Below are 17,388 nucleotides of genomic sequence, written 5' to 3'. Positions count from 1 at the left end.
GGCTCCTTGGAGTATAGCCAGAACAGAACAGAAACTTTGCTGTTGGTTATTTCTTATTTTGCTTTGTATTTATGTACCTAGGCTTAGGTTGGTGAGGTGTTTTTTTTGGTGACACTGCATTTTTTCCGTTTGCCAAATCATTGATTTTTGTCAGTTTTGAATTTACTGACACGATCTACGTTTTGTATGCCTGTATTTCCAAAGCTCTGTATTTCGGTGCTTTGAATATTTGCTGTGAGTTGCTTTGGGGGCACAGCTCAGCCAACCAAGCTTCAGCTACATACAAACCAATATTCAATTTGTTTAATAAACAACTATCTACTGCGCTAAAACTAACTAATGGAAATATGGATGCAGGCCAAATTTCACTGTAGAAAACTGCAGGTTATGCCAACAGTAACATTCATAGTTGCAGGTTATTCATAGCTAGCAGAGAGACCAACAGAGCTTTTGAATGGTAGTCAACATAACTGGAAGCCAGACACAAGGAAGATAACAAGCCATAACACAATCCTGAAATTCAGATGTCTAATATCAACCTCTGCAGATTAAATTAGCAAAAGTAATCTTGCATTAATTTTTAAGTGTCTCCTACAGCACATACAGCTCCACCCGCTTGAGCACGTGAGTCTTCTGGAATAACTACACAGGGGAGTTATATCACCCTGGCACCACCCATTCAGAGGATAAAAGGTGCCTTCGCTCCTTTACAGATGATTTAAAAGGATATTGCATCTTCTATGTCTGCTTTAATCATGCATTAAGGACTACACCTAGATTCTTGATCACGGACAACAAATGAACTCAACAGATTTAAGTCTCTCTGCCAATAAACCTTCTGTTCTATATAATAACTGCACATGTTAATTTACAAAAGTAATAAAGAGGAAAAGAAAGAATTCTTGTTTTATTGCTAGATATTTGAAGATGAGAATGGAGGTGGGGCAGTGGGGGAAGACAGCCAAACATAATAGCACGCACTGTCCTTGGTATGGGGTGACTGTAAAACACGAAGAAACTTTTAACGAATATTTTCTTTTCTATCACAAGGGAAAGTTAAGAGAGCACCCCACCATAGTTTACAGCAAGATGGCCCTATTTTGTGATGATGGCATACACCTTTCCGATTGGGGGAATGATATCTGGTTAGCTGATATTGCAGAGGGCGCGAGGCATTGGTTACAGGTGTGAGGGTTATTTGGTGGCGAGCCTTTAGGCTCTCGTGGCGGTTAGGCATTGTTTGACCTTATGTTGGGAGAGGGAAGGTGTGGCCATCACCTGCCCCTCCAAGTTTAAGGGTGTTCCATTAAAGGAATGTGGGGGTGTGGATCTTGTCCAAAGCTGGGGGTTGGGCTAGGGCCATGACATGACCCTGTCGGAAACCCCAGGGAGCTCGAATTGGTCTGCATCGATGGGGCTCCCCCTTCTGGTGGTTTACTCTTAGCGGACTGCCTGCGCAGCGGGCAGGAGTCAGATATAGTCGGGTCCATTCAATGTCTAAGCCAATTACCATTCACATTCTGTAACCAATAAAGTTGTGGCCAAAATTTGCCCAGTAACATCAACCTAATATCTGTGTCCTTGTGTGTTTTATTCTTCAATGAGGGGGTGGTTGCGGGGTCTAGACAATTCCATTTGCATTGGAAGGAAATTTGCTACTGGCACGAAACTTCCTCTCCTACTTGCTGCGATTCAGATACTTACCGCTCCCCTGAAACAGCTACTATAATCTAATTTGGCTCTATGAGCTCCATCATATGTACTTGTTGCTGTGAGACACTTTCCCAGAGAAGAAAAAAGAATCCAAACTCGGCTCAGGTGTCTCCTTTTCCCAGCGCAAGACAACGCCTGTCACTATGAGATGCTTCACAGTGAAACTCCCCAGAGTGCTAATCTTATATGGGGTTAGGTAGGAGGCAATGAAGATGATGCCCAGCCCAAGTCTAGGGACCTGCTCCCCACACTTCCTCTCCTACCTGAACATTCACAGAAACTCTGCCTAGTTCTGTCTGGTCAACAAGAACCACAGACGTAGAACAGACTTGGTTTTTTGCAATGTTTGCTGCTTTCCATAACCACCCCACAAATAAAAAGTTTGCTTACCTTTTTAAAGCAATTACACTAACCAGTCATTTACACCGTCTTGTATCTCAGCTAGCTTTGTGCACAATTTACATATATTCCCTAAAAAATGACAGGCAGTGCCATCTTCACAGAAACTTGGACAAAGCAGTTACTATGGACAGGCTACAGCTGACAGGAGTGTCAGTCAATTTCCAAACGGAATGATGGAGCAACATATTTTGGTCAAACTGTCTTGAGTGACAAGTGTGAAATCATGTATTTCTTACTTAAAACGGGGCTAAGGCTGAAGTCACATAAAACAAGGCAAGCAGCATTCTGTGCTTCTGTGGAGTTTTATGCAGCATATCTTAAAAGTGCCTGGAGGGCTGGACTTGGTTTCAAATTGCCAGTCAGTCAGGAAGCTCACTGAGGGTCATTGGGAAGTATGGATTTCTCATTCTGATCTCTTTCACAGTATACATGTTTTGAGAAAACCCCACATATATTGCTTTAATCAAAGAGATATATGGATCATGTTCAATGAAATCCTGTATGAATGGCATAGAACTGTGCTGTACATTTCTTCCTAGGAGTGAAGTGTGCATCATATATATTGTAGACAGAAGCAGATCAGGAAACTTTGAAAAGGTAAATACATTAGTAATGTTCTATGGACAACCCACTTACGATTAAGCGTAGATAACCCTTTTGCACTTAAGTAACAGACATATTATTTGTTAGTGTTAAATTAAATCTTTGCAAGAACATGGCTCAAATTTCAGACAGAGAGCAGTTTATATTTATGCACACAAATACATTTGCTGCATGAGCTGCAATCAGAAATTGGGGGTTCTGTTCCTTTAAAAAAAGCTAACAATCCGGACTATTATTCTACTGTCATGAAAATATTTGCAGATCATCCAGATTCTAGTAGCCAAGAGACACAAGCAGCTACTTAGGTACACAGTAGATGTGACCTGGTCCCTGTTCTGCACCATCTGGTAACTCGCTTTTTGACAGTACGGGAGAGACATATTTTATTGCAGATGGGGCAAATGAAGGCATCCAGTTTTTCTGCTACAGGTGTATTGTGGTGTTTCTTCTCTCTGCGCAGTTCTCAGAAGTCATTCCTCCTCTGGTCACTGCTGTGGATACCCAACCTGACTGTCTCCAGGCACTGTGATCATTTGCAAGGGATTCCCATAAAAAAGGTAAAGGACCCCTGACAGTTAAGTCCAGTCACAGACGACTCTGGGGTTGCGGCGCTCATCTCGCTTTACAGGCCTAGGGAGCTGGCATTTGTCTGCTCCACAGACAGTTTTTCCAGGTCATGTGGCCAGCATGACTAAGCCACTTCTGGCGCAATGGAACACCAACAGCAGAGCAGTGCATGGAAACGCTGTTTACCTTCCCGCTGGAGTGGTACCTATTTATCTACTTGCACTTTGACGTGCTTTCGAACTGCTAGGTTGGCAGAAGCTGGGACCGAGCAAACGGGAGCCCACCCTGTTGCAGGGATTTGAACCACCGACCTTCTGATCAGCAAGCCCAAGAGACTCAGTGGTTTAGACCACACAGCGGGGTTATTGTTGCCAGTCATCATGTCACATTTGCAGACATCTTCATAACACAGAGTTGGTCTGCCAGCATGCCTAGTGCCTGAAGCCAGCTTCTCGTAGAGATCCTCAGCGAGCCTGTCTCCTTCCATTCTGTGTACATGACCAAGAAACTCACCAATGGTTTGACTTTACCCCCAAAGGTGCACTCCTCCATTTTCTCCTGAGACAGTTGGATGCCAACAATGACAACCACCGCCACCAAAGAATTGTGGATTCCTTTAGCAGATTTCTTTGTGTCACTTACTATGGTTTCCAAGTGGAGGAGGTGGAGGGAAGACAGTCTGTAATAGCAAAAGACATGAAGATGCAGACAAGGTGCCTGGAAAAGTTTGTGCCATGGAAGTTTCTTTCTTGCTTTTTTCATTTGTGACTCACTTTTGAAATTGATACAGAAATTAATACAGAGTTGGTTTAATTTGGCTGAGGGTGGGGGAACCAGATACAGTAAAATAAAAGGAGAATTCCCTGGATGCCTAGATCTAGGTTTGGGGCAAGTGCTATTTGGTGAGAGAACCCCAGCAGAGATTTAAAATCACAAAACATGCAGCAAAGCAAAGGGTGGAAATATAGGTTGTTAGACTTTTAAAATATCCCCTTCTAAGTTGCTTCCAAAGTTTCCCACTTCCCATAGTATAGAAAGAAACCACATGTTTGGTAAGTTAAAAATGGTGAGTTATAAACTACTCAGATTCATATGCTTTCCCATACAGCAGCAAAGAAAGACAGGAAGTATAACTTAGGTTCCAAAATGGTGAGAGCTTCTAAGCTATTTGCGTGTCAAGGTCCCCAGGGCCACCTCAATAACTCACACATCACACAGAATTTTTTGTTTAAGATTTTTGGCATAATTTTGGCCACAACTTTATTAAAATACAAATTTGTGAGTGGTTGCTTAGGCATTGGTTGCGACTATCTGCCCCCACCATGGGGGACAGACTGACATTCCGCATGATGCGAAAGTCAGAATAGGGGAATACACTTGGGGGTAGCGACGGAGCAGGGAACCTGCCCTCCCCCCAAATGCAACCAGGAGCTCATTGCTATGGCCCGAGCCCCCTTGACAGAGTGGACAAGCAATAGTTAGGCCCCAATTCCTTTAACGGAATCCCTTGCAGCAGCAGCATTAGAGGGGCAGGCACTCAACCTAACAAGGGCAGGCACTCAACCACTGCCCCTCAACCAACCAAACCATAAACCAATGCCTAACCGCAACCTTACAAGTTGTGACAATTTGCTACGCAGTAGGCAAAAACCAAATGGCCCCAGCCAATCAGCCAGATGCACAAAAATCCTACTGGGCCCTTGCCCCAAAGCAGGTGACCCCATGACAGGCATAGCAAGGTCAAAGCGAACAACCCTATTCTACGGAGGGAGGGATGGGCAATCTGATGCATGGGCGAAAAGAGGAAGCCCTAGCCTCGTGCAAGGAGTTTTAGCATTTCTGGCTGTCAATCAACAAATGGCAACATTAACTTCATCCCAACAACAGGGGAAGCCCCAATCGCATCAGTGGCCAATGATCAATTAGCCCGCCCCCAACTTTGGAGTGTCCTGGCGGCCCCCACCGCAACACGTGCTCTCCATGAAGGAGAACACGCTTTGTATAAAGATTGCTTGCTTAAGTCATGTGGTCTAAGCTTGGAGCATCCAGCTTAGACTTCCTTACTAGCAGGGATCATGTGGTGGAAGTGAGAGATCAAAGGGTTTGGTAACCCTTCGTCCCAAAGTGAGGGGGAGTGATGTGGCAGGTTAGCTTACTTTATGGTCTTAACCTCTTTGTGCATTAATTAGAATTAGGCGTGTTGATTATATGAGGCTGATTTATCCCACTAGAAGCAGTACAAAAATGTTTTAAAATAAACAAAGCAAAGCTAAGACAAAAAGGAATGGGGGAAACAAAGCAAAGGGGGGGAAGATGAATCTGCAAGGAGTTACCTTGCAAGATGGCCACCGAAAAATACTAATATGCATGCAAAAAACCAAAAAACGGTAGGAAATCAACCCTGAAAGTTGACATGCATTCCCACCAGCATGGAAATAAAGGACTCAACAGGAACAGAATGGTCATTAGAGATACTCTTAATGGTACAGTGACATTCCTCAATTATTATTATTATTTATTGTTTATACCTCATCCATGACTGGGTTTCCCCAGCCACTTTGGGTGGCTTCCAGCCAGTGGCGTAGCATGGGGGGTGCAGGGGGGGCCGGCCGCACTGGGCGCAACATCTGGGGGTTAGGGTGCGCAAATCCATGGGTTAGGGGGTGCAAATTACTTGCCTTGCCCCGGGTGCTGACAACCCACGCTACGCCACTGCTTCCAGCAAAATATTAAAATACAATAATTTCTCAAATATTAAAAGCTTCCCTAAACAGGGAAGTTACTGTAAGCAGTTGTTGAAGAGTTCCTGGCAATGAAGACTATTTGCCTGAGATTAAAAGGACAGTTTATGTGAATTTATCATCCCCATATCATTATGACCACTGTCATTTCAAAGGAGTTTTGTAATAAACCATATTAAGCCCCTGGGTGTTGGATATTTAAAACAAAACCACTTAAACATGTCACAAGATTTAGAAAGGCAATATTGCTTGTTGTACAGAGACTCGTAATCAGTTCATATATGAGTTCTAAATTAGCTGTGGCAAAGTTGGTAGAGAAGCTTATAACTTGCAAAACACACTTTGAAAATGAAAATAATTATCACTGAGTCAAATGACAGCTATGCTTTGCATCTTCACACCTCTTGAAATGCATCAATTTCCCACAATTTATTTGGGGAAACAGGTCTTCAGAAGGATGAAATGCATCTCAAAATGTATATAAACATGTTTTCCATGTGCTGGAGTTGAAAAAATTATTTAGACTTTCCAACATAATCTAATAAAAATGTCTGAGATATGCAAGGCAAGCAAAGAGCTCCGCAGATTTAAACTTGCTAATAGTTTCAGGAAACAGTGGATAGCCAGGCATGGTTATAGCAACACGAACTTTAGCTGTTTGGCATTTTGAGGTTCTTTTTACCATATTTTAACTTATTTCATGGATAGGTTTCTTTTATTGCAAAGGATGCATTGTGAGCTGGCTGCTTTGTGGGTGGGAATCCGGGTCCTCGCAGCAATCTTGGAGTGGGCAGAGGAACGCCGCCTACGTCATCAGTATCCCCGGCCGTGTCACGCCCCCAGCCAACCAATGGGTTTGGCTATGCCTGTTTAAATTGCGGTGTGGCCAGGGAAGCAGCCTCCTTGTTTTCCTCCACTCGTGGGATCTCCCAGCCTACCCACCCTGTTTCCTTGCATGGATTGACTACGGCCTTGCTATGACTTACGTCGTTGCCTGGTTGTCGGGGCTGGGTAGGACTTTTTCCACTTGGCATAATTGGCACTAGCCATTTGGTTTTTGCCTACCTAGTAGCAATCATCACAACTTTGTAAGGCTAGGCATTGGATAAGCCTTATTATGGGAGAAGAGGTTGTTTCTCCACCTGCCCCTCCACATTAAGGGTATCCTGTTAAAGGGATCCAGGGGTGTGGTTCCTGTCTGAAGTTTGGGGTTGGGCTAGGGCCATGCCACAACCCCAACGGTGACCCTGGGGATGCTCAATGGATGTACACCATAGGGCTCCCCCTTCTGGTGGTTGACCCTTAAGAGACTTCCTGCAGTCAGGCAGGAGTCAAGATATACTGTATTTTTCGCACGATTGGACGCACCGGACCATAGGGCGCACCTAGTTTTTTTGGGGGGAAATAAAGGAAAAAAAATTTCCCTTTATTTCCCCCCCCCCAAAAGCAGGTCAGGGAAACCGAACCAGGTCGAGGAACAGCGGGATAGTGGCGCTGCGCCTCCCTGCTGTCCCCCGAGCTTGTGGGGCTGGCTGATGTCTGCCTGGGGCGAGGGGCGCTCTGCTTCAGGGCGCCCCACCCGCCGGGCGGCAGGCTGCTATCCGCAGCTTGGGGAGCCTTGCAGGGAACTCCTGCAGGGCTCCCCACCCTGCGGATGTCTGCCCGGCGCGAGGGGCGCTCTGATTCAGGGCGCCCCACCCGCCGGGCGGCAGGCTGCTATCCGCAGCTTGGAGAGCCTTGCGGGGAACTCCTGCAGGGCTCCCCACCCTGCGGATGTCTGCCCGGCGCGAGGGGCGCTCTGATTCAGGGCGCCCCACCCGCCGGGCGGCAGGCTGCTATCCGCAGCTTGGAGAGCCTTGCGGGGAACTCCTGCAGGGCTCCCCACCCTGCGGATGTCTGCCCGGCGCGAGGGGCGCTCTGATTCAGGGCGCCCTGCCCGCCGGGCGGCAGGCTGCTATCCGCAGCTTGGGGAGCCTTGCAGGGAACTCCTGCAGGGCTCCCCACCCTGCGGATGTCTGCCCGGCGCGAGGGGCGCTCTGATTCAGGGCGCCCCACCCGCCGGGCGGCAGGCTGCTATCCGCAGCTTGGGGAGCCTTGCAGGGAACTCCTGCAGGGCTCCCCACCCTGCGGATGTGTTCCCGAAGCGCCGGGCGCTCTGCTTTCAGGGCGCCCGACGCTCCGGGAAGCAGGCTGCTATCCGCAGCCTAGACATCCCTGCGGGACCTCCCGCAGGGTTGCCTAGGCTGTGGATGAGTTCCCGAAGCGCCGGGCGCTCTGCTTTCAGGGCGCCCGACGCTCCGGGAAGCAGGCTGCTATCCGCAGCCTAGACATCCCTGCGGGATCTCCCGCAGGGTTGCCTAGGCTGCGGATGAGTTCCCGAAGCGCCGGGCGCTCTGCTTTCAGGGCGCCCGACGCTCCGGGAAGCAGGCTGCTATCCGCAGCCTAGACATCCCTGCGGGACCTCCCGCAGGGTTGCCTAGGCTGCGGATGTGTTCCCGAAGCGCCGGGCGCTCTGCTTTCAGGGCGCCCGACGCTCCGGGAAGCAGGCTGCTATCCGCAGCCTAGACATCCCTGCGGGACCTCCCGCAGGGTTGCCTAGGCTGCGGATGTGTTCCCGAAGCGCCGGGCGCTCTGCTTTCAGGGCGCCCGACGCTCCGGGAAGCAGGCTGCTATCCGCAGCCTAGACACAGCTAGCGGAGCGCTAATCCCGAAGCTTGGGGCGTGCGGAGCTCAGCGCGCCCCAAGCTTCTGGGTGCCGGCAAGGTCTAGACGGCTAGCGGAGACCTTGCCGGCACCCAGAAGCTTGGGGCGCGCTGAGCTCCGCACGCCCCAAGCTTCGGGATTAATGCAGCGCTCCGCTAGCCGTGGGAGAGCTGGGTCTCCCACGGCTAGCGGATAGCTTCCTGAAGCCTGGAGAGCGAGAGGGGTCGGTGCGCACCCACCCCTCTCACTTTCCAGGCTTCAGCGAAAGCCTGCATTCGCTCCATAGGACGCACACACATTTTCCCTTGCTTTTTAGGAGGGAAAAAGTGCGTCCTATGGTGCGAAAAATACGGTAGTCTTGCTTCACCCAATTGCCCAAGCCAAATCGCTCACATCTGTAACCAATAAAGTTATGGCCTTATGTTATGTACTGAAGTTCTCACCCTGGGCCAGCAGGGGGATACTGTAGATAGTTATGCAAATGAAGGATCAAAAGTGACGTTCAGTGATTGGATAGTTTTAGAAAGTTGCAACAGTTACGTTGTTCTGGAGCTCTATATAAGCAGGCTGACTGAGCCCTTCAGTTCAGTTCTGGCATCTGAATAAAGAAGAGCTGTTTGAAGAATCGCTGTGTCGTCTGATATGTTCACCCACAACTTAACACTTATTTATCCCATTAACCCAATATACTTGTGTTGGTGTATTTATTTCGGAGGAGCTAGGGGTCCAGGGCCTCGCCACGCAACAGGATACTGAACAAGATGGGCCACTGATCTGATCTGGCAGGTTCTTCTTATAGCATGCCCTGCTATATCTATTAACAGCAATACTATGACAGAAGGTTAATAATATGGGTTATATCTCTGGTCTCATCTAAAAGTGGACCAGATTTCCATTTGTGCAACAGGATTTCCCTTTCCTCACTCTGTGGCCCTCCATGAACCTCCACATTTGCTCCAGAGGGTTGGGGGACCCTCAGAGCAGATTATGCAGCAGAGGGTTGTAGAGGAAAAGGGGAATTCTGCTTACACAGTGTTAAATGATATCCTGTCTCTCTCTGTGTATGAATCGATGTGATGGTGTTCAATACAGTACAGAGGGTTGCAAAATGCCTTTAGGATGGCACACAAATGAACCGCATCTTTCATCTCTCTCCACCCAATCCTTTGTCTATCCATAACAATTTATGTTACCTGTACTTTCACAGGTGCTATTAAGAACATGGTGACAGAGAGGAACCATTCCACCTCCAAACTTCAGGCTCCGATTTTATCACTTCAGCAATGGTGTAGCTGTAGTCTGTTTTCTCATTTGCATTGCAATGAATCTCAACAAAATTCTATGCTTTTCCAAACAATATGAGTTTGCAGTCACCTTGTAAAGAAGTATTCAGACCAGAGTGGGCCAATTTAAATAAGTGTGATTCAATTTAGTGATTTAAATACAAGATATAGCTAACTAATTTAAATCAAGCTCTCCATTTGAATGCATATATTATTTCCTTACTACAACAAAGAGAACCCAGCTTTACAACTAAGGAGCATGTTCCAAAAATTTTTGTGTGGCATATACACCCTTTGCACTACATAATTTTAATCTGCTTGTTCATTCCATAAACATGCAAAGATACCAATCAAAATTGGCTAGCAGTCTTCAAGTAAACAAAAGGGCCATGAAACTAGTTCAATGAGCCCAAAGAATATGAAGTCATTTGTTCAATGCAAAGTCAAAAAGCTGTTGAGCTAGTGCAAGCCTTTTGGATAAGCCTAGAAAGCTCTTAAGAGCTTGTCCAAAGTGCTCAGACTTGTGGTTCGAGGACCCAATCCCCGCATAGTGGAATGAAAACACAAGGACATGTGATATAAGGTTAATGGGCAAGAAAAGGCCACAACTTTATTGATTACAGCAAGTGAAAAGGTATTGGCTTAGGCATTGGATTACATCAGCTGACTCCACCCCCTCAGAGAGGGGTGAGTCTAAAACAGGGGGGTTTATTCACCAGTAGGTGGAGCCTGTTGATGCTAATCCAACTATAAGCTCTCCCCTGATGTCACCGAGGGTCGTGCCATGGCCTCCCGCCACGCAGGCATCGGACAGAATACACGACCGCCGGATTCCTTTAACGGAATACCCAAAAATTGAAGGCGCAGGCGATGCCAACACCTAGCCCTTTGACACACCACAACACATTATTCCAATGCCTAACCTACCCACCAATACCACGAAAGTTGTGACGATTGCTACGAGGTAGGCGAAAAAACCAAAAAGCCTAATGCCAAATGGAAAAATTCCTACCAGGCCCCCGGGACAACCAGGGTGACCAACCTAAGGTCCATAGCAAGGCCAAAAGAAAACTGAGACCCTGAGCTCTAAGGGAGTGGAGGGTGGGTGACTCGCGACGGGACAACAAAGAGTGAGGCCGGAAGGCTGGCGCCGCAGCAATTTAGGCTGCTATGCACGCCCCCTCGCAGGCACCTGGTTGGGTGCCTGCCCGTGGGCGTGGGCGCCAGCCAGGTGAGTGGCAGGCAGGGGGCTAATGCCCCCTGCTTGAGGCGGAGTCCGGCTCCCAACCACAACCACTCCCCTCTCTTGCAGGAGGAGAGTCTTTTCCAGAAACAATCATTAGTCTCTTTCATTAGAAGAAAGTAAGTGTTCATGTTAGGAGGTCAGTGGTAACAAATATTCACAAATTGTCACAAAAATACAAAATAGTGACATAATGAAAATACTTGACTTCAAAAGTAATTTCTCCCATAATTCAATCAAAGCTTTAATTTACTTTAATTGGGGTATGCTTTAATCCAATCCCTTTGACAGTCATGAATTTAGTTTTAAAAGATTTGGATGTCAAGACTTAAACACATTTGCTTGTAAAATACTGTACGTACATGTTTCATTTTGATGATTTTTTAAAAAAAAACTTAAGGTAATTGTTTTTAAAATTATATTTTTTTTAAAAAATGATGTAAAAACCACATGCACATGCCTTCATACAACCACCCCAATTTTGGAAATAGTACAACATATATTCAGTCTGTAAATATATTCCAAAATGTATATTCCAAAATCTCTGGAATTTTAAAATTAACAGTGAATGTCTTTGCTTGGCTACTCAGAACTTCCACTTCAGTAGGACTAACTCCCAGATAGAGGTATGTAGGATTGCAGCCTGCACAAGCTTATCTGCAAGTAAGTCCCACTGAACTTGATGGAACTTAATTTTGAACACCCATGTATACTTGCATAGCATATTATACAGTAAGTCAGATGTGAAATACAAATAGCAGTAGATGATGGTTGACATAAAGCTGCTCCTCATACCCCAAATAGCTTAAGGAATATGTATTTACATTCACTCATGGTGACTAAGAGTCTGCAGACGTGGATTCAATCTTTTTAGACTTCAGCATTATGCAGTCTTTATAAAACTCTTATCACATGTAGTCTTAAAATAACTACCATCTGATTTAAATTCCATTTTTATTAGAGAAGTAAAAGTGGGGAATATTCAATTAAAAATGATAAAATCAATAAACCAGCACATGCTGATCAAAAGCTTTTCAGAAAATAAGAATCCCTGCCTTTGTCTCCCTTTTACAAGTAAAATTTAAAAGCCCTGGTCCTATATGCCAACGTTTCTCAAAGAGCAAGGTATGGACTTCTGTAATTGACAGGTGTAACTGAGAAGTGGATTCTTCCGGGAAGACACATTTTCTCATATGCTTATACACTCCTCTGGTCAACAAGTATAATTAAGTCATGAAATTATCCATATTTTAAAATTCTGGTATTGTAATTAGAAAATTTTGTAAGCTATCATGGGAACTTTTTGAAAGGTTGGATATAAATTCCTTAAATAAATGCTCTATTAAATTACTCTATGCTCTATTAAATCTGTAAACTGACATATTAAATATTCCTTAGTTCATAGTAGTAAACTAAATATTTTCACCCCCTCCTCAGGCAGTGGGATAATCTTAACTTGCATAAAATCAGTACTTCTGCATAACTATGCTTTAATCATATACTTCCTACACTTTGATTGCATTAAAGTCTAGGAGGTATATGATAAAAATGTATCTATCACAGAGGTTCTGCTGTTATACAAGTGAGTGCAAACAGAAATATAGCACATTCTTTACTGTATTTCCGCTACCGTAGTGGTTAAAATTATTTCAGTAGAATCATTCAAACTGTATTAAAATTTGCTACATTTACCAAGGCATAAAGATTCACTTGGGCACTAGAATCTGATAGCTAATGTACTTGGTATTATTTTGTGGTCTGTTTTCATGTATTTTGTTAGGATTATCAACAAACTAAAGAATAATACATTGAAGCTTCTCTCTTATAGCAAATAAACTGGCTAATCTTTCAGTTACAATGCCAATGTATGGAACTGTATCAGTAAACAACAAGGGTATGCACAGCCATTTCCAGGGTCCATTTCTGAGAGACTTTCCCCTGCAAAATGAAATAAGTTGCTGAAGTAGAATTCAAATAGTGTCACAACAGGTCAGATACGAGCCTTCCCACAAACTAGGAAGAAATTCTTCAAAGGCTACCACTAGAGAATAGGTGCCTTTTTAAGAATCATATGCAACATACATTTCAATTTAGAACACAGGTAGCATCACTCACACAAAGGTAAGCCCATCTTTAAATGCCGTTTGGCTTCGTTACATCACCTTAAAAATAGGCAACAAGAATAGTCTGAAACACACAACCCCAACATTTAACATTTGCATGTGCTGATGTGCAGCAACAGCGCCAGATTTAGGGTGGTGCGGTTGATGGCACAAGGCACAGAGGCGAGGCACTTCAATAATAATAATAATAATAATAATAATTTTTATTTATACCCCACCCTCCCCAACCAAGGCCTGGCTCAGGGCGGCTAACAAGCAATAATAAAAACAAATTGAATGAATACAACTTAAAAACAAGATTAAGCAGGTCTTGGCACAGCACATCACAAGGCGCAACTCAGAAAGTGGTATTCAATCATTAGAACCAATTGTATCAAAGTACTTATTGTGAAAATTAGAACTTTTTTTTTGGGGGGGGAGCACCAAATCTTGTCCTCGCTCAGGTCACCATATTACCAAAATCCCCCCTGGCACCAATGAGCCAGCTTAGAGCATCAAACAGCCCCAGGGTTTGGTCCAAAGGGTCACGAAGTCCCTTAGCTGAAGTTAAGCAGGTCTGTGTGAAGTTAGTGACTGGATGGCTGACCACTCAGGACAGCCGTGAACTACCGTATTTTTTGCACCATAACACTCACTTTTTTCCTCCTAGAAAGTAAGGGGAAATGTCTGTGCGTGTTATGGAGGAAATGCCTACAGGTGGCATGCCTACGGATTTTCCTCCTCTAAAAACTATGTGCGTGTTATGGTCGTGTGCGTGTTATAGAGCGAAAAACACGGTAAGTATCTTGCTTTGCATTCATGACAGAGGAAAAGTGGGTGATAAATTTAAGGGGTGGGGGGATAATACTGAACATATCTACTCAGAAGCACATTCCATCTTTTTCAATGGGGCTTCCAAGATTGCAGCCTAAAGTTGATGCCAACAGAAATCCCTGGCTTTGAACATTTTTGATTGAAGTTCGCCCACGTTTAAACAACCTATTTGCAGCTTATCTTCCCAAAAGACTATGCTCACTCTGCTGCCTAGTTATTAAGGACACTGAAGCCCTGTTCCCTTCTACAGCTATTAGGTCGCCCCAACGGGCTCACCTGGCCCTCGTGGGCACTTGGGCCCGCCCACCCCAAAGAGCACTGGACACTTGGTTCCTTCTTTCCCGTTAACAGCACCCGAGATTGACAGTGGATTGTAACTCTCCACTCTAAGTCTAGGGAAGCACCACTCCTATGGTCCTTACCAACCGTCCCCATCCAACCCCACCCCCGCCGCCTCTCAGGTGGTGGTCGCGCCCGCCTAACTGCGTCCTAAGGCTGCTACTTAAGTCCACTGAATGCAGACCAAATACTTAGCGCGCGCGCTGCGTGGAACGTGCCAATGGGTTTTTAGGGGGGGGGGCTTTCTTCGGTACCTGCGAGCCCCGCAGTTCTTGCCAGCGCTTCAGCTGCTCACTAGCAGGGTCCCGGCTCTCGGCCATTTCTCGAGAGGGCCGCGAGGATGACTTTTGGCAGCGACGAGCTTCTTTGGAAGGAGGCGAATGACTTCTGCGGAGCGACTCCCGCTTCGCGCGCAGCGCACTCCGCGCTCACCTAGTCCTCTTGCCCGGCGCTGAGGAGGCGCAGGATGCGAGAGCAAGGAAAGGTAAGCAGCGCCAAGTCCCGCCCCTTCTCGTTCCTGATTGGCCAGAGCTCCTTTCGCGGCGCTCCTTCCCCAACGGCTATTGGTAAGTAGTAAAATTCACACCTTTTCTATTTGGACTTACTTGCTCAGCTAAGTGGAGCTTTTCTTTCTTTGCTCTGAACACCAATTAAGTATAGTGATCATTATCTCCCTTTGCATAACATCGGTCCTTCTTGCAACACATGTTTTCATCAATGGGCAATCGCTATGTGCAGAGAGCTAAATATCTAATCATAGTCAAGAACTCTTCAGCTGCTGCCGAGAGGAATCTCTTCCCAACCTCCAGTGTGGTCGGTGAAACGGAATAGGGAACAGACGTGTCTGGAATTGCAGCCTTAGCTTTAATTCTCGTAAAAATTAAAGCTAACCAGAAAAAAAGTAACATAGACTTCCTGATTGGTACACAAACACGCACACACAGTCTATCAATATTTTGTTTTAATTTCTTTTTGCTTTTTAACTTCTTATTATATTGTTTTTTTTGTTTTGTTTTATGTATTTATATTGTTGTAAACTGCTGTGATAAAGATCTATATGGTGGTGTATAAATATTTTTAATGAATAAATAAATGAAATGTTGCGATGAAAATGTACTTACCTTTATAGCAGTGTTGCAAGTTTGTGATGTGTGTTAGGCTGTATGTCTGAGTTCCTTCTAACTGCTGGATCCTGCAGGAATTCAATTGTTGGTAAAAGGCGAAAGAGTTATGCTAACTGAAGAGAAACCAGGAATTGGACAGGACTATAAGAAAAAGTGATACAAAAGAAGGGAAGCTACCCAATGCCTTTTTTTCCTCTTCAGATGACAGATAATTGTTTTTCAATACATTGTTTCAATGTTTGGCAAAAAGATATTTCTAAATATATCTGGCAAAGGAGAAAAACCAAGAATAAAATATAAAATATTGATAGATGCAAAATACAGAGGAGGATTCTTCTTGCCAGATATGATATGATATTATGAAGCATCTTGTCTTTGTTGGTTGAAAGAATGGATGACACTGGAGAATCCACATATCTTAGATTTAGAAGGTCATGATAATATTTTTGGTTGGCACACCTATTTGTGCTATGAAAAGGTGAAAGTACACAACAGATTTACAAATCACATAATTAGGAAAAAATTGTATAGAGTATGGGATAAATACAAAAATTTATTTGGGACAAAAACACCACTTTGACTCTCATCATTGGAAGCCATAGCAGTAAAGAGGAGGAATATGATAGAAGGTTGGACAACTTATAGAAATCTATTAAAATAAGAGGGTGGAGAGTTTAAATTAAAAGAATTTAAGGATTTTTCAGGAAAGTTAACAACATGGATACAATATCATCATTTGAATGTAGTATTTAAGAAAGATAGGATACGAGGGTTTGGGGAACAAATATCACAATTAGAGAGAGATCTGTTGGAATGTAATGTTAAAGTGCTATCTAAAATGTATAAGATATTACTGGAATGGGAAACAAAGGATGAGCAAGTAAAATCTTCAATGATATATTGGGCAATAGATACAGTGGTACCTCGCAAGACGAAATTAATTCGTTCCGCGAGTTTTTTCTTCTTGCAAGTTTTTTGTCTTGCGAAGCACGGTTTCCCATAGGAATGCATTGAAAATCAATCAATGCGTTCCTATGGAAACCGCCTTCAGACCAGGTCCAGGGACAGTCTGTCCCCCGACCTCTTGTGAAGGCTGGGGGGGGGGGACAAGGGCTTTTCTTCCCACCGCCAGCCTTCAGAAGGCTGTTCTGAAGGCTGGCGGTGGGAAGAAAAGCCCTTCTCCCCACCTCCCGCCCCGCAAGCTCCGGGGACATGAGGGCTTTGCTGCCGACCGCCAGCATTTTAAAAGCCCCCGGGACAGCGGAGACTTCTCCGCTGTCCCGGGGCGATTTTAAAATGCTGGCAGGCGGCAGCGAAGCCTCCACTGTCCCGGGGGCTTTTAAAATGCTGGGGGTCGGCAGCAAAGGCTTCGCTGCCACCCGCCAGCATTTTAAGATCGCCTGGGACAGCGGAGAAGTCTCCGCTGTCCCGGGAAGGCAGGCGGGGGGGGAGCAAAGACTTTTGCCCCCCGCCGGCCTTCAGAAGAGGTCCAGGACCTCTTCTGAAGGCCGGCGGTGGGCGAAAGTCTTTGCTCCCCCCCGCCTGCCTTCAAAAGCCGTCCGGGATAGCGGAGAAACGCGCTGCGCTTCTCCGCTATCCCGGGAAGGCAGGCAGTCGGGAGCAAAGACTTTTGCCCCCCGCCGGCCTTCAGAAGAGGTCCAGGACCTCTTCTGAAGGCCGGCGGTGGGCGAAAGTCTTTGCTCCCGACCGCCAGCATTTTAAAAGAGGTCCCCG

General features: G+C 45.5%; 1 protein-coding gene across 1 annotated transcript in view; it reads right to left on the bottom strand.

The window, feature by feature from the left end:
- The window catches only part of LOC128413739 (catalase-like), a 29,525-nt gene extending 14,533 nt beyond the window's left edge, over positions 1 to 14,992 (bottom strand). The window contains exon 1 of the mRNA XM_053388142.1: positions 14,785 to 14,992. Within this exon, the coding sequence (XP_053244117.1) occupies positions 14,785 to 14,850 (66 nt within the window). The 5' untranslated portion in view covers positions 14,851 to 14,992. The remainder of the gene's footprint in view (positions 1 to 14,784) is intronic.
- Positions 14,993 to 17,388: the final 2,396 nt, after the last annotated feature.

This window comes from Podarcis raffonei, chromosome 1 (genome assembly GCF_027172205.1).
Source record: "Podarcis raffonei isolate rPodRaf1 chromosome 1, rPodRaf1.pri, whole genome shotgun sequence".
NCBI classification, from domain to species: domain Eukaryota; kingdom Metazoa; phylum Chordata; class Lepidosauria; order Squamata; family Lacertidae; genus Podarcis; species Podarcis raffonei.
This window is presented reverse-complemented; position numbering and strand designations above follow the sequence as displayed.